The 15,016-nt window shown below is 35.9% G+C and overlaps 1 protein-coding gene across 3 annotated transcripts in view; it reads left to right on the forward strand.

Moving 5' to 3' along the window:
- The first annotated feature begins 398 nt into the window (after positions 1–398).
- The window catches only part of LOC131938464 (ecdysone receptor), a 46,214-nt gene continuing 31,596 nt past the window's right edge, over positions 399–15,016 (forward strand). Inside the window, exons 1-2 of one of the 3 annotated variants that reach the window (XM_059296496.1) lie at positions 399–647; positions 2,000–2,283. In XM_059296496.1, the coding sequence (XP_059152479.1) occupies positions 2,208–2,283 (76 nt within the window). In that variant the 5' untranslated portion in view covers positions 399–647; positions 2,000–2,207. Of the gene's footprint in view, positions 648–1,999; positions 2,284–11,624; positions 11,956–15,016 lie in introns of those variants that run through there. The other 2 variants (XM_059296497.1, XM_059296499.1) reach the window with 2 other exon arrangements.

The raw sequence follows: 15,016 nt of genomic DNA on the forward strand, positions 1-15,016 counted from the left end.
CCCTTTTCAGTATGCCCCTATTATTATTATATCATACTTATGTTAAAATATCTATAGATAGGATGAAGAATCTACCTTTCAATTATTACACTTACTTTTAAGCCTATCATTTGGAATAAATAAAAAGTATAGAAAGATATTTCATTTTTTAAAAGAAGCCGAAGCTTTTACATAAAAAATAATAATAAACCTTTCGGCTATGGCTTCGTGAGAATAAACACTATTTCAAAAATCAAAGTTGCGTCACCAAGTTTTTTTAAAATGGTTATAAAAACAACAGGCTTCCGTTAATGACGAGTAGGCGCACAGCCCGACTGCTTGAACATCACTAGTCGCTCAGAGCGAATTCGGCTTAATATGTGACCTCAAAAGTTCAAGGTCTTCGTGGCAGCCATTAGCAGGAAAGACGTGTTGTGTGTTCTTACTGTTCTAGTTAGCCCACACTAACAATATTTTTACTGAACTAATGGCTCTAGGTTTAGGACTTTTTGCGGTGTAATAGTGAGTTTATGAAAAAGGTTTTATCACAATTGTTTATAGGCTTTAAATCAACAATGTTATTTCTTTTAACCACAACAGAAATAAAATTTTAAACACATTTCGCTAGTTTGCTGTATGGCTGTGACTCGACTGCTGCAGAAGAGAAGGTAACTAGGCCGAGCAGTTGCGATTCTAAGAATTTTAAGTGTTTTTTATTAGTTAGTTGTTAATGTGTACCATGTTCAATGTTAGGCTTAAGCCAAAGTGTTGGCTAAATAAATTTCTTTATCAATTTCTTACTAATCTACCATCTAAAATCTAAACGCAGCTGATGTATTTTCTTCATAAAGTCATAAAGTTAAGTCTTATCTTAAGTCTTACTTAATCTATTCTAGATCTAGATTCTACCTTTAATTCTAAATTAATTTAATTACTAGACTAGATGACTAGATTCTACTAAAACTAAAAAAGACTAGATCTAGTAGATTCTAGATCTTGCCTAGGTCTATACTAGGACTCAAGAGAATCTAGCTCCATATCTAGATCTAGATCTAGATCACAAATATGATTGGACATTATAAAATGATTTTGTATTGAAGATTGTGAAGTGAGGTGTACTGTGTACTCATATGGTAGTGGATGCCTATCTCATCTGTAGTATCAGTCTAAAAATCTATTCCAAACGAAGTAGCAAGCTGATTTTTACTTAAACATTAAATGAAAAATGATTGTAAAAAATAAATTTAAGTGATGTAGATCGAGTCAGACAGTAGCCATATTATAGTTAATAGACAAGTGAAGCAATTTTTTTATAACAATTAAAAATACGAATATACAAAAAAAAATAGCCTTTAGTTTGCTACATAATAATAAGTTGATAGTTATGTTAATCAGTGCCCAAACAATATAGATTTAGTTTTAGTAGGCTTAGATATTTTTAGTCTTATATTTGTTAATGTTAAGACAGGTTAACAGAAATGTTAGTTATAACTTTGATAGGCCCTATAGACTACTATTATATTTGTATGAGTATTCAGTATACAATTTTGTCATGAGTGTATTAGTTTTTTAAACTAAATTTTTAAAAATCTAAAACAGCAATTAGCCGATTACATACGTTTTGAGTTAATGGTTTATTTTGTTCAGGGGAAACCAATTTATTTATTTTAGAAGTAATTAGGCCTACTATTATTTTATAAGTTTTAATATCAAATTCTGTACCTTATTTAAAAAAAAAATTACATTATATTGTTTGGGTTCATCTAGTTTATTATTTAAATACATTAAAGTTTATTATTGAAGTACATATAGAGCTTTATTTAGTCACTTAACCACATAATAATTTTGTATTGCTCCAGAAATCAATTCTAAACTAAAAACAAACTTTGCTGTATTATGGCTAAACCACCAGTCGATTATATTCCTTATACATTTTGTTGTTTTGTGAATTACACTAATTTAATAGAGATTTGATAGAACTTAGCTTTTATCTTACATTGTGTTTGAATATATTTCTCAGAAAATTCAATGCGAAGTTGTGAATATTTCTTGTTGTCAGCCACAACACTGTGACAGTTCAACTTACACAGACTAGTTGTTCACTACCAAATGTATCAACCACTGCATATGTGTGAGGGATTAAAAAACTTGAGTTTGGATTAACTTGATGGATCCTTTCCTATGGACTATGTTTGCAATGCCTCATCTTACAGACTTGCTAGAAAGGTATGCACAGAAAGCATTCAGACCTAATCGCTAAGTTGACACTGAGCATCAGTAGAGTTCATCAGACTATGGGCAAGGGTGAGTAGTCTACATTTTTCTTTTTCAAGCAACTATTACATCCATTATATCTCCCCCCCCCCCCCCATTTATATTTTTTAATCTATTGTCAATGCTGGAATTGATATAGATTCTAGGTCTAATTAAAGATTTGACCTATTTTACCTAATAAAAGAATTTTTGAAATTGGTCCAATTGAACAGTTTTGAAGTAATTAAAACAATTTTCCAAATACTCTTTACCTAGTCATAGGCAAATGCTAAATTGGTTTGCTTTTCTAACACCTCAGATTTAATTTGTTTTTATATGTTTGGATTAGTTTGTATCGTAATAACGCCCCTTCTCTTCAGTCTCCCACCATCTATAAATTCATTTACATCCCGCCATCCGCATTGAATGCCTTGTACATAGCTCAGTGTGCTGTCAGCTAGTTTGATCAGCTATTAAAAAAAAAAAAAGAACTATAGATGTGTATAGTTTATGTTTTATAAAGCCTTAGTTTTAACTAAAGAAAATTTACATAAATCACACCAACGATCACGTGAACGCATTATTTTTAATTATCAATACAGTGCAATACATGCGTACTTTGTAATACGATATCTCCTAAGGAGGTCAACGTGTAACAATTTTATTTGGCTAACCCGCAAGGTCACGTGTAAGTAACATGGTTACGTTTTTGGAAGTCGGCGTGTGTGTGAAATGTCATAGCCGCAATTATATTTTTAAAAACTTCGACCTTGGTGCGCCCTTATTACTGGCCTACTTTATAGCCGCTTGAAAGAACTTGTATGAATGCAAAACCCGATACTCCTAAGACCGAACTACTCGATAGGCGGAACGTTTTTTTCCTGCAGAATTTTTTTTCGTGTTGTAGGAAAGTGGACTAAAGTTCGACACCTAAACATAGATCCTCATATAGGCTAGTTTCGGGTGTGGTACCACAGCAAGTGTTTTTTAACCTGTTATTAATGGGCCTACTTTGATGTACAGGTCGTTTTAATATAGGGAAAGCAAACACGAAGCATCACATACACGATTCACATCTACAGCTATTTTCATTACACTGTTTCTACTTCTATTAAAACGGTTTCGCTGTTTGATAATTGTAACATAATACACTGTTTAGCTTTGTTTGTTTTAAATTGATTAAATGGATTATCGTTGAAAAAAAATTAACGATACTGTGCGGCTGTGCTTGTGTTTACATTGTTTGAACGATGCTGTGTGAAGTAACATATTGTGTTTACCCTCAAACAGTCACACGCAATTCTCACAAGCTTCTTTTACTTATCCCTAGGTATTAAGTCATGATATGGTTTTATTTTCACTTGTATGGTATGTTAGGGATGAGAGGACATGTTTGAAAGGCTGAGAGTAGGTCTTTTATAATGAACTGTTTTACTGTTCTAGAATGTCTACTACAACACGTGATTCAACTTGATTCTAAGATTGATAGATAATAAGATTGCGAAAATAAGTGATCTCTTTGTTTAAAAGAGTGATCGTATTTCATATATCATGGATACTAAAGTCTCTTTGTGTATAAGTTATGTATAAGCTACTGCTTGTTGCGGAAGATAGGACACAGACACACACTTATCATATTTATCTCTTACTAGATCTCTGGGGTGCGTAACACAATTTTAGACTACAATGTTGCATATGTAGATTTAATGCATTGTACTTAAATACTTATTCAAAGAACATTGTATTTTCTCTTCAAATATAATCATTTTTTAATATACGTGCAAAGTAAAAATAAAAATGAACGGGAATATATTTTAATAATAAAAAATCGGCACAGTATTTGTATTGGTTTTTGTCCGTCAGCATCTTACATTGTGTGCACTGAAGGGAACACTTTTCTCACGGATTACTAAAAATAGACACATCCTGCTTACTAATGGACTTTAAAGCAGGCTGCCAACACCGAACGAGAATCGATTTGAATTTTGATTATGACGTAGGTCTCAAAACTATCGTACATAACTATGCGGCCTGCGTCTTCTTCCATACTTTCAGTCATCTCTCATGCATCTTCTTTTTGGCGACAAAAAAAAAACAGAAAATTATTGCACACTGTGTTTAAATAAACTGTGCTTCCACTTTCCACGTCATTCCAAACATCGATTCTATGAATTAATGGAGTGCGAGAAGTGAGTTCGATTAAATAAAACAATGTGTCGGCATTATGAGTGAATTCCCTGCCCAGTCTCTTGTGATCCCCGTCCCCAGAGACACAGCGCAATTTTTCTCCAGCGCTTCCTGGACGTCAGTTTTTGTTCTAATACGGATGAATCGCAGACTTGTTAATTAGAGAGGCAGACGAGAGAAAAAATATGCATTTCTTGTCTTGAAGGTTTACATTCTTAGAGGATTAAGGGAGACAACTTGTCCTAGTTTTGTTGGCTACCAGCTCCTTGCTGTAGTAAACTAGACTACATCTCGTGCAGAAACTCTTGCAAGGTATTCATTGCATTGCTTGCTGCATTTTGTTGCAATAAGGAATGTATTCGTGTTAGAATTTGAAAAGCAGATTTTTGTTACGTCTTTACTGACTCTGTAATGTTATTATTGCAGGAAAATCATTTTGCCAATGCATTTAACGGGTAACTTGAAAAAAAGTATATACTACAACTAACGTTATATTTGAGTGACTATATATATATATATATATATATATATATATATATATATATATATATATATATATATATATATATATATTATGTAGAGAAAAGCAGAGAGTGTCATGAGAGATAATGTAGATTGTGATCAATTTGGTTTTCTTTGATGAAAGGAAGGTGGGTCATTAGATACGCTAGACTCCAGAATTAAGCAGCCATTAAAGCTACATCTTTGAAGCGTGTTCTCCGCCAAGCTGTTAAAATAGTACGCTTGGCAACTCGTCTCCTTAGTCGTCACTGATACCCCATGAAGTTTGACTGTAGCTACTAGGACACTGTATTGTTCCTGAATACGGACAGCCTGTTTTGCATTCATCAGTGCTAAAATACAAATCTACTGATGCTATACCCTCCACCTGTAACCTAGTTTTGTGAATAGTTGTATTTATCTCTTCTATCTATTACTGGTCCAAAAATACTGGTGCAAATATTTTGTTTAACCGACATTGTGTATTGGATCCCGAGAAGTCTTTGGTTTCTAGAATCATCTAGCATTTTATTAAATCTTTCTGTTAAAGAATTTACCCTTCTATCTATTTGATGTGTTGTGTTTAGTAGTGCAGATCCAAATGTTATTAAGTATTCATCCGCTTGCTAAATGTTGCACAGTTTATGCTGCTTTTCTTTTTTGACCTCTACGTTAAAAAACATACGAAACTATGTGACATTGCTGAGAAAATGTAATCGCACTAGCCGATAAACCCGTCAGGAATGAGAGGCGGGAATAGGGAAGAAATTACTGGATGGCTGAACTTGAAAAACAATGTTATAAATAAACGTTATAAAATAACTGGGTCCTGCTATAGAAACCAACAAGGACTAGTGTAGAAATGTTTAACACATATTACGATGATCGCTCAAGTCCCTTTGCACTAGTGTCAACACATTTCTTCCAATACTATTATTTCATGACAGTAAATGGTTTTTCTATTTACCTTTTTTGTTCTATACAATACATTTTAAAAGATCACTGCCCTTTAAATGGAAGACGTCCATGAAGAAGCCCAGTAAATTACTTTGTCTTTCCCCACGTCGTGTCTCGCTTCCAGCATGGTTTCATATCGTGCGTAAAGAATTGAATAATTCTACACATTCTCGCTTGTTTCTTATCCTTCGCCGCACAAACAAGTGAAAAAATTGTTCCACTCATGGACAAAGACATTGCAGCTTTTAAAAAATGTCTTAGCAGTAAAAAAAAAAAGGTAAAAAAAAGTCTTAGTAGTAAAAAGAAAAGAAGTATTTCTGCGCATTTAAGTTGAGTGAGGCATGTTGTGTAAATACAGTGTAGTAAAAAGTGACAGTTATAGCGCTACTTTTAGTAGTACATTATAGAATTATGTGTGTATAGCTATATACAACAAGTTGTAAAAATATCCTTCCTCAATTCTGTCCTGATTTTTCTTGTTCGGTTAATTAAGTCTACTGAAGCTACCTTTGGGTATAGCCTTCTGTTTATTATACATATCTTTTCACCTTTAATCACTTAGCGGACAGGATATTAACCCTAACTTTAATTCCTAATCGATAAATGCATTAAGTTTTTATCATGTTTTTCTAATCGTTCCTGTTTAATGAAATAAAAATGCTAGCTACATTTCACAATACATTTCCAAAAAAGAAATACTGTGAATTAACTTTTTAGTTTACTAAACTGGCGCATCCTTGACATTTAGATAATCAGGTTCCAAATTCATTGTTTTTATGTCTGCTCTAAGGATTGAGTTGCGTTCATTTAAACTTTAAACGTTGCCTTTTTAAACGTTTGATGAGTTTCTGATGAAAAAAAAAGTTATTTTTAAAAATAGGAGCTTGACACTAGAAGTTAGAAGGGCGACCGAAAGGTAATACAAAACACTCGAGACTGATACAAGTTGCGGATAGTTTGTGTCCGTATCCATAGGCGGAGAGATAAAATGGTTGCTAAACTGACAGGTTATATTGTACTGGTAACTAAAATGGTTATAGAAGATGGTATGGGATAGTTAAATGTATATAGGGTATTCAGTTGCTACATTCGCAGACTTAAACTAAAGCTGGGCCCATCTGCTGGTCAGAAATAATGTTTCTAAGACTTTAAATATTTTACATTGTCGCTACATAACCTAGTCAACTTAAAAAAAAAAAAAACCTCTTACACCCCCAGCATGTAATGTGGAGAAAAGTCATTTACCACCAAATAAAGGGCCCACTGGGAGAAGTGAACTTTTTAAAACTATCGACCGGGTATACTGTTTTATTTTTGTTAGTTATACAGAAGGTCCGGCTGATTCCCCCCACCCCCACCCAAACGGACATAAAGTTTGTTGCACCATTTGTCTTTTCTACTCACTCTAGTGGTTACTGACCCCCCCCCCTAATGTGGACTATTTGTTTGTTACACCATTTGTCTTCTCCACTCACTCTAGTGGTTACTGACCCCCCACCCCCATGTGGACATTATTTGTTTGTTGCATCATTCGTCTTCTCCACCCACACTTGTGGTTACTGACCCCATTCATCAAAACTGCAAAGGAATAAAAGATTACGTTCCATATTAATTAATATCAGCCCTGTTGTAACAGTACATGGGTTTCTAAAGTCACAAGTACATCTGTCTTTTCTGTGTTTATTTTCTTGTTGGGTTTTTATGGGGTTGGGGGGGGGGGTGTTACACCTAGCGTACTCTCGAACAAAATACAAAAAAAACTATTAAATTTATATATGAAATATATACTTTAATCACAGGACGTTTCAAAGCCCCTCCCCCCCCCACCGCGAAACCCTTAGTTCATATACTAAACAGCTCCCCCTTTAAGTGATTCGTTCAGCAAGTCTCGAATGCCTGTTTATTTTATCTACTGCAAGCATTATGGAAGTGTCCAACCGGAGAAGTAATTATTTAATTCCAGAATTTCTTAACGTTTAGTTAAACATGACCTTTGAATTCTTTAATGCCGGCTTCTTTAACTTTCTGGACCTCGTTATTGGCAGTTATTCTCCCCCGGTTGTTTGTCGTCTTCCCCCCCCCCCCCCCCCACGCCCAACTTCCAATCGTCCAAACAGCTTGTGTCCTGCGTGATATCTGTACCGGCCGGTCACTCGTACACTGAGTGACCGCCATTGAAGAATACACTGATTTTAATGCATTACCTCATACCTCCACCCCCGCCACTACTTTAGACATGTATTCTATACATCCCATCCACCATAATATTTATGCCATCATTAATGTGGTCTTACAGTTGGTGACACACATATTTTTAAAAATTAACTTAAAAAAAAAAACAACCAAAAAGGTTTCTCGTGGAAAAAAAACTAATAAAATAAAGCGTTACTAGTTTGAACGAAGTGTTTAATTATTTATCGCAGCCAACTCCACAAGTTGAAGCAAACAAAATAATAGCTTAGCCAGAGGCAGATAAAAACGGTGGTTGGTCATAAGGCTGCTAAAAATGTTGACCTGGCCATAAGGCTGCTAAAAATGTTGACCTGGCCATAAGGCTGCTAAAAATGTTGACCTGGCCATAAGGCTGCTAAAAATGTTGACCAGGTCATAAGGCTGCTAAAAATGTTGACCAGGTCATAAGGCTGCTAAAAATGTTGACCAGGTCATAAGGCTGCTAAAAATGTTGACCTGGTCATACGGCTGCTAAAATGTTGACCAGGTCATAAGGCTGCTAAAACTAATGTTACGGTCCGCCCAGCGTACATGTAGGCCGTCAGGTCAAACGGTGGTGAACTGTGAAAGTACAAAGCCTTCAGTTATTTATTTATTTTCTCACCTAGGGACCCCCTCCCTATCCCCCTCCTCCCCCTGTAACCAGCAGCTGAATGTAATGTATCGGTCTTCACCCAGTTGATAGCGCTGACCAATACTAGCGGTGTCAGTAACCTCGCAGTTATGTAAGCGGTTTGTTGAACGGGAAATTATTATTATTCAGCACCTTCCACTGGTTGGCTGGTAGGCGCGCCATACGGCTGAACGCTCTACAGGCTTAAGCTAGCGTCTTTAGCCACAGTTTTACATTTCAGCTTGTTTTCATTTCATATTTCATTCGCTAGGATAGCGCCAGTGATACTGATAGTGTAGGTGTACTACTAGTGACCAGTCAAAAAGTGTGGGGGTCACGTTCTTTATTTCCTGGATGTTTACCTTAAGGTGCATTTAACTAGCAACACTTTTTTTTGTTTACGTTGATCTAAGCAGGTAACTTAATTACTCTCAGCTAGGTTTTAGTTTTCTTGCTGCGGTAAGCAAAACTACGGGTGTTTAATATTACTTATTATCTTATTTATTAGTCTTACATAACACTGATCTAGCCAGTTAATGAAAGACAGTATGTTTATGATAGTATATGTATAAATGACCCCATGAAACCGGATGAGTCCGCAACTTGCTGGGCTATAGACACGAGTGTAACAACCCTGTATGTGTCAGCGTGTTTGACCTCTAGGAATGTACTTTTAGCTGGCCCGTTGGTTGTAGAGCCTATTGTAGGCGTTTTTAGTGGTTGCCTTCGGGGAATATAAATATTTTACCAGCTCCTGTGTTGTGTGTAAAAAAAAACCCAATATCACTGGCTCTAATATCGCATTTGCAATATGCGTGCACATTGTTTTAAAAAAAAAACTCATCTATCTTAAACAGGAAGCTTCGCCATTAAAATGCAAGTAAACTGAATGTAATAAAGCATTAAAAGTAGCTACCAGTTTTATAGCCTTAAAGTTTAGAGATGACAAACTTGAACGGGTCCTTGACAGATTATTATGTAAATGTGTCTGGCTGCCACATCAATAAAACACTCAATCCTAGTCGTCTGTACCAGCAGCGTGAATCAAGAGGGAGCCACCTCTAATCTTATCCAGCTTTATTTGGCTTTTATGTTGTTGTTTGTGTGGCCAGCTCCCCGTGGCACAAATCTGGAATAATAACTCTTAAAGAGGTTTTAAAAAATGCTATTCTGTTTGCAGTTTCTCTAACATGTATAGTTAACAAATCATTACCTTTAGTCTAAAAAATGTGTATATTGTAAAGCACGGTCTAAAAAATCTTGAAGGCTTAGTGTGTATCCGTTACAAAATAAGTAAAAAACAAAGTAGGCTAATTAATTGTTATTTTGAGACGGACACAATTATATGACCTGTGTATCGTTGAATGGCAAGTCTAGAATCAAAATGAAAAACGAGGTTTAACAAATGAATGATCGGTGCACAATGTTGATAATTAAAGAAGTCTGAGACTGGGGTTTCAAGTATTGTCTCTCATCGTCTGTAATTAACGTTGTTTGATTTCTATTTCTGTCCTCATCATATTAGCATGATTGGTTGCCTTGACACGTGGGTGTCACCACGATTTTGTATCGAAACACACAATTGATTGGTTCATTATACACGTTGTTGTGTCTTCATAGGATTGTTTTGCTTTCCTTGTAATTGATAGATTTATCAATAAAGCCCAGCCAATGGGTGCTAAGGAGACGGTGCTGTTGATGACAATGCTAATCGTTCGGGACAAAGTTCGTATTTTATCGACCTAGGCATTCAGAATTATCTTATCTACCATCGACCTGTACACGCGGTATTTGAATCAGCCTTGTTCGCCGATACACGTAACAAGTGTCCTTTTTCTGTTGCAAGCGTCGAGATAATGGTAGGTACAATAGCTGGTAGCATCGTACTGTGAGCCACGCATCCTTTATGTTCAATATGGATTACTCACAACATAAGCAATTATCTCTGGATGTAATACAATCATAGGCGCTGTGGGATAATGCATTTCAAATTTTAATATTGATATATTTTTTGTTTCGGTGCTCTGGATTATTGAACAACGTAATGTAAGTTTGTTTTTCATTGAAGTAATCACTTGGTAGTTTGATGGATAATTAAATACAAACTTGCTGTAACTTTGATTGGAAAAAATAAGAATCATTGACCTGTTGAAGGATACGATCTGTGTAAAAAGGGTATCGACCACTAACGAGAGTAGCGCGTGTAGGCTCCAGCAGAAAGATGGTGATTTTAGTCTCAACAACACGGTCTCTTGTCGGCAGATCGTTTACATGAAAACCGTTTCTCCAATAATCACAGATCCCTCTTTGTATGGGAGATCTGGATATGGACAGTTGAGTCAATATCTTACCCACTTTGTATTCACACACAGATTGGTTGATATTTCTTGGCGTTTCTCCTCCCCTCGTTATGCCAGAGCTTGTAGAATATCCGATGTTTTCCATTAGCTTAAAGTACGCGATACTGGAAGCGTCCAGCTGCTGTTTTGTAATATGATTAGTCCTAATATATTCATTATTCATAGTGGCAAATATCTGGCTTTGTATTTTGGCTTGACCTGCTCTGTGCATTAACTGAGCTTGATATTTTTAACTGCTACTTTATCTTTTTTAAATATGCTATTTAAAGATGTAGTAAAAAATGAAAAAGCTTTTTTTTTGATTTCAAAAAAATGGTGTGGATTTTCCTCGTATTGAATTGTATACCTATTGCATTAAAATTTAGATTCGTGAATCAGTGAAGGATAATCTAGTGTACGATAAAAAAATAGTTATTCGTGAATTGACTCGCAATCGTGAAAGTTCATTGAGTGTCCTGAAATCATACATCAAAACTGGTTGCAAATTGTGCTACAAGACTGGACGCCTATCTCCATGTCATGCTTGTTTGGATTGCCACACTACAAATGATACAGTAAGATTTTTCTGAATCATCAAATCCAAGATACGGTAAGACTTTTGGAGCATCGAATTTGAAGTGGTACTTTAAGACTTTTCTGAATCATCAAAATCAAATCCCTATGATACCGTAAGACTGTTTGGGTGATGAACCTTCAAGTGAAGAAGTAATAGTTGCTTGGAGCATGGAGCTCCAAGTGATGTAGTGAGACTGTTCTGGGGCACCAAACTCCAAGGCCGTCGACTGGAGCACGGTGTGGCGATGAAAATGTGGCCGGCTGAATGGGACCAGGACATCCTGCAGTACTACGATGACGGCGGCAAAGCTTTTGAAGGTATGTCATCATTTACATTAGCACTCTCTCCATGCTCAGCCATCGCGAGGTTTTAAAGTATGTGTCGTCTGTACATCTTTAAACTGCAATGTGAGGCTAACCCTTTGCTTCTTTGCCCACCCACTTAGATGTCACAGTATAGATGTTTGACATATAAGAAAATCTATGTAGTTTGTGATTTCTGTGGCGATAGAAAACACGTGACCGTCTACATATTGATTTGAACATCCATACCACAGCAAAAACATACCATCGCATTTTTTTTTCGACCTCGCAACATGTGATCTCTTGCTGTGCTGCTTTTGATATCCACATTTTCCTATTCTAAACATTAATTTCTCTTGAATGAATTGACATTACTCATAACTTATATGTGTACCCAGCGTTGCCCGGGAGGTATTAATCAAAATTTGGTCAAATTATATGCTATTTATTTAGTTTGCGCAATGTAAGTTGAACATTGGCGTAGATATTTTTGTTTGGATGCCTGTAAGTCTTATGTCCATTTAGTGCATCAGATCTTGCCTTCTGTCTATGCGGTCTGTCTTTTCTATGCTGTTTTTTTTTTCTTGCGACCTGTCTAGTGACATGTCTGTCTTCTTGTTTATCGGCCCGTTTTTTTTGTGTGTCTAGCGACCCGACCCGTCTATTACCCTAAGTGCTTTGTTTCTTTATTTTTTTTTGGTATGTGTATGTTAAATTACTTGAGATCGAATGTGGCGAATACATTTATCGTTTTTATTAATAAGAACAAATAGGTTTGTGAATAATTTGCAAAAATGTTTCCTGTCAGACATAGCTAGTTGGTCTGTTTTACTGGTCCTAGACAGAACCAACCTTTACACCGCTCTACTGTAACCAAGGAAACTTCCACTTGACATAAGTTTGAGCCTGGCTAAATCTCGTGACAGTACCTTGGTCTGAACTATGAATCCGCCCACTTAGGGTGGCTGCTTCACGACGATTGTATGACGACACAAAAGAAACGACAACAACCTTCTGTCACAGGGAGACTAACATGCATTGATTTCTAAGGGAGATAACTTTACCTGAATCCCTATTGATTACACCCCCTCATTGATCCAGTGGTAAAAATGTAGTTTAATGAGACGATTTATTTTGTTCTCCTTTGTTTGAATGAAAATAACGATTGAGTTTTCTTTATGAATCCTGGTATTAAAAATAAATCTAGCTCTGGATGTAGTCGGTACTTAAGCACGCGGATTCAAATACACATAACCGCTTAACTTAGCGTCATCCAGTTTGAACATTTTTACATCTTAAGCCAGTTTAACACAGCTGTGAAACTAGGCCACTACGTGGAGTTGAGACTCATCTATTTAGCTCACGGGTTCCCAACCTGGGGGTCGCGACCCCCCTGGGGGTCGCGAAGGTCTTTCTGGGGGGTCGCCAACTGGTATACTAAACCTTAGTAATTTGAAACAAAACATAAATATTTAGAAGATTTTTTAAAATTCGGCTTCATTAACATCACTGGAAATGTAATAGAGAAGAAACAAAGCGCACTGTACAAAGTTGTTCTCAGTCACGAATCTATGAAATCTTCAAAACTAAAACTCCATTTGAGACGAGTCATTCGGAACACACCAAAAACATATGGAGTTCTTTCGTCGGCAAGAAGCTAGTTGCAAACGCCAGAGACTTGATCGAACTGGAAGTTTTCACCAACATTAGTGCAAGCATCAAATGAAGTCGCGATAGAAAATGCCAAGCAAAAAAAAAACAATAAGGGAAAATCTCATCAAACGCTGCATGTACGTAAATGTTAAATAACACATTTTTATCGAAATTAAGCTTTCACCATTGTTTGCTTTTCAAGTTGATAAATCAACAGACGTGAGTTCGTGTTCGCAGTTGCTGGTCTATGTCTATATTCATGCGGATGATAGCAAAGAAGAGTTGCTCTTTTGTGAAGATAGCATGGAGAAAATAAATACCATTTTTGAAACTGGATGATTAAAATGGGTTAAAACGGCTATGTGGGTTTGTACGGATGGTGCGCCATCTATGTTTAGCTCAAAATCGGGCTTTTAGAAAGCAGAAAAGATTTAGCTCCCTAACCACTGCCCTAACCAATCGACACAAATAGTCCATTGCTAGTATAAGTCGTAAATTATATAAAATCTGGAGCCTTCAAAGAACTGAGCAAAAACATTGATATAGATCACGAGGTTCTGCTATTCTACACTGCAGTACGCTGGCTGTCAAACGAAATCTGAAATCAAATTGTTCTTGGAAGTGCAAAGGAAACAAGACTTTTTGGTATACTTAAAACGACATAGAGTGATTGGAGAGAGTTTCATACCTAGCAGATGTGTTCGAACATCAAGATAAGCTTAACCTGAAGCTTTAGGAAAAATGAACGAATATTATAACTTTCCATGATAATCTCGGGGCATTTTTATCAAAGCTGTAAAATCGGTAAAGAAAATAAATCTTGGAAATATTGTAAATTTGAGAAACTCTGCGGTGTGGTAGATGAATCTGATTGTGAGATAATTAAAATTTTGAAAGAAGCGATTTCTGGGCATCTTGAATCTCTTGAAAACGAACAGCATCGCTATTTCTCTGAGCTGAAAAAAGAAGAATCTACATTGACGCATTACCCATTCTCTTCTTCCCTTGATGTTGCCAGCATTCCCGATGAATTACAAGATTATTATTATCTGATTTACAGAATGATTCCGCGTAAAATGAAAAACTGTATACACAATTTCGGTGTAATATTCACCATTCATACCCAAACGTAAAATTGATTGACTTTTCGAGAATATATTTTCAACACTATTCTTTGATTAAAAACAAAATTAAGATAATTATAATGACATAGGTTGGCGTTAACAAAAATGGTTGTTAATTAAAAACTTAACCACGAAGGTTTAGTGAATAGTATGCAATTTTACTCATGCTTTTAAAATAGTTATCAAGAGTAGTTCATATTGAAAGTCTAATAGAAAATCTTATTTTAGTGCTTATTAATTTTCATACTAATTTCGGCTTTTTAATTCTATGGGGGTCGCGGGTCACTTAATTTTTATAA

The sequence above is a fragment of the Physella acuta genome, unplaced genomic scaffold (genome assembly GCF_028476545.2).
Source record: "Physella acuta isolate Inbredline_101_S28 unplaced genomic scaffold, ASM2847654v3 ptg000245l, whole genome shotgun sequence".
NCBI lineage: Eukaryota > Metazoa > Mollusca > Gastropoda > Physidae > Physella > Physella acuta.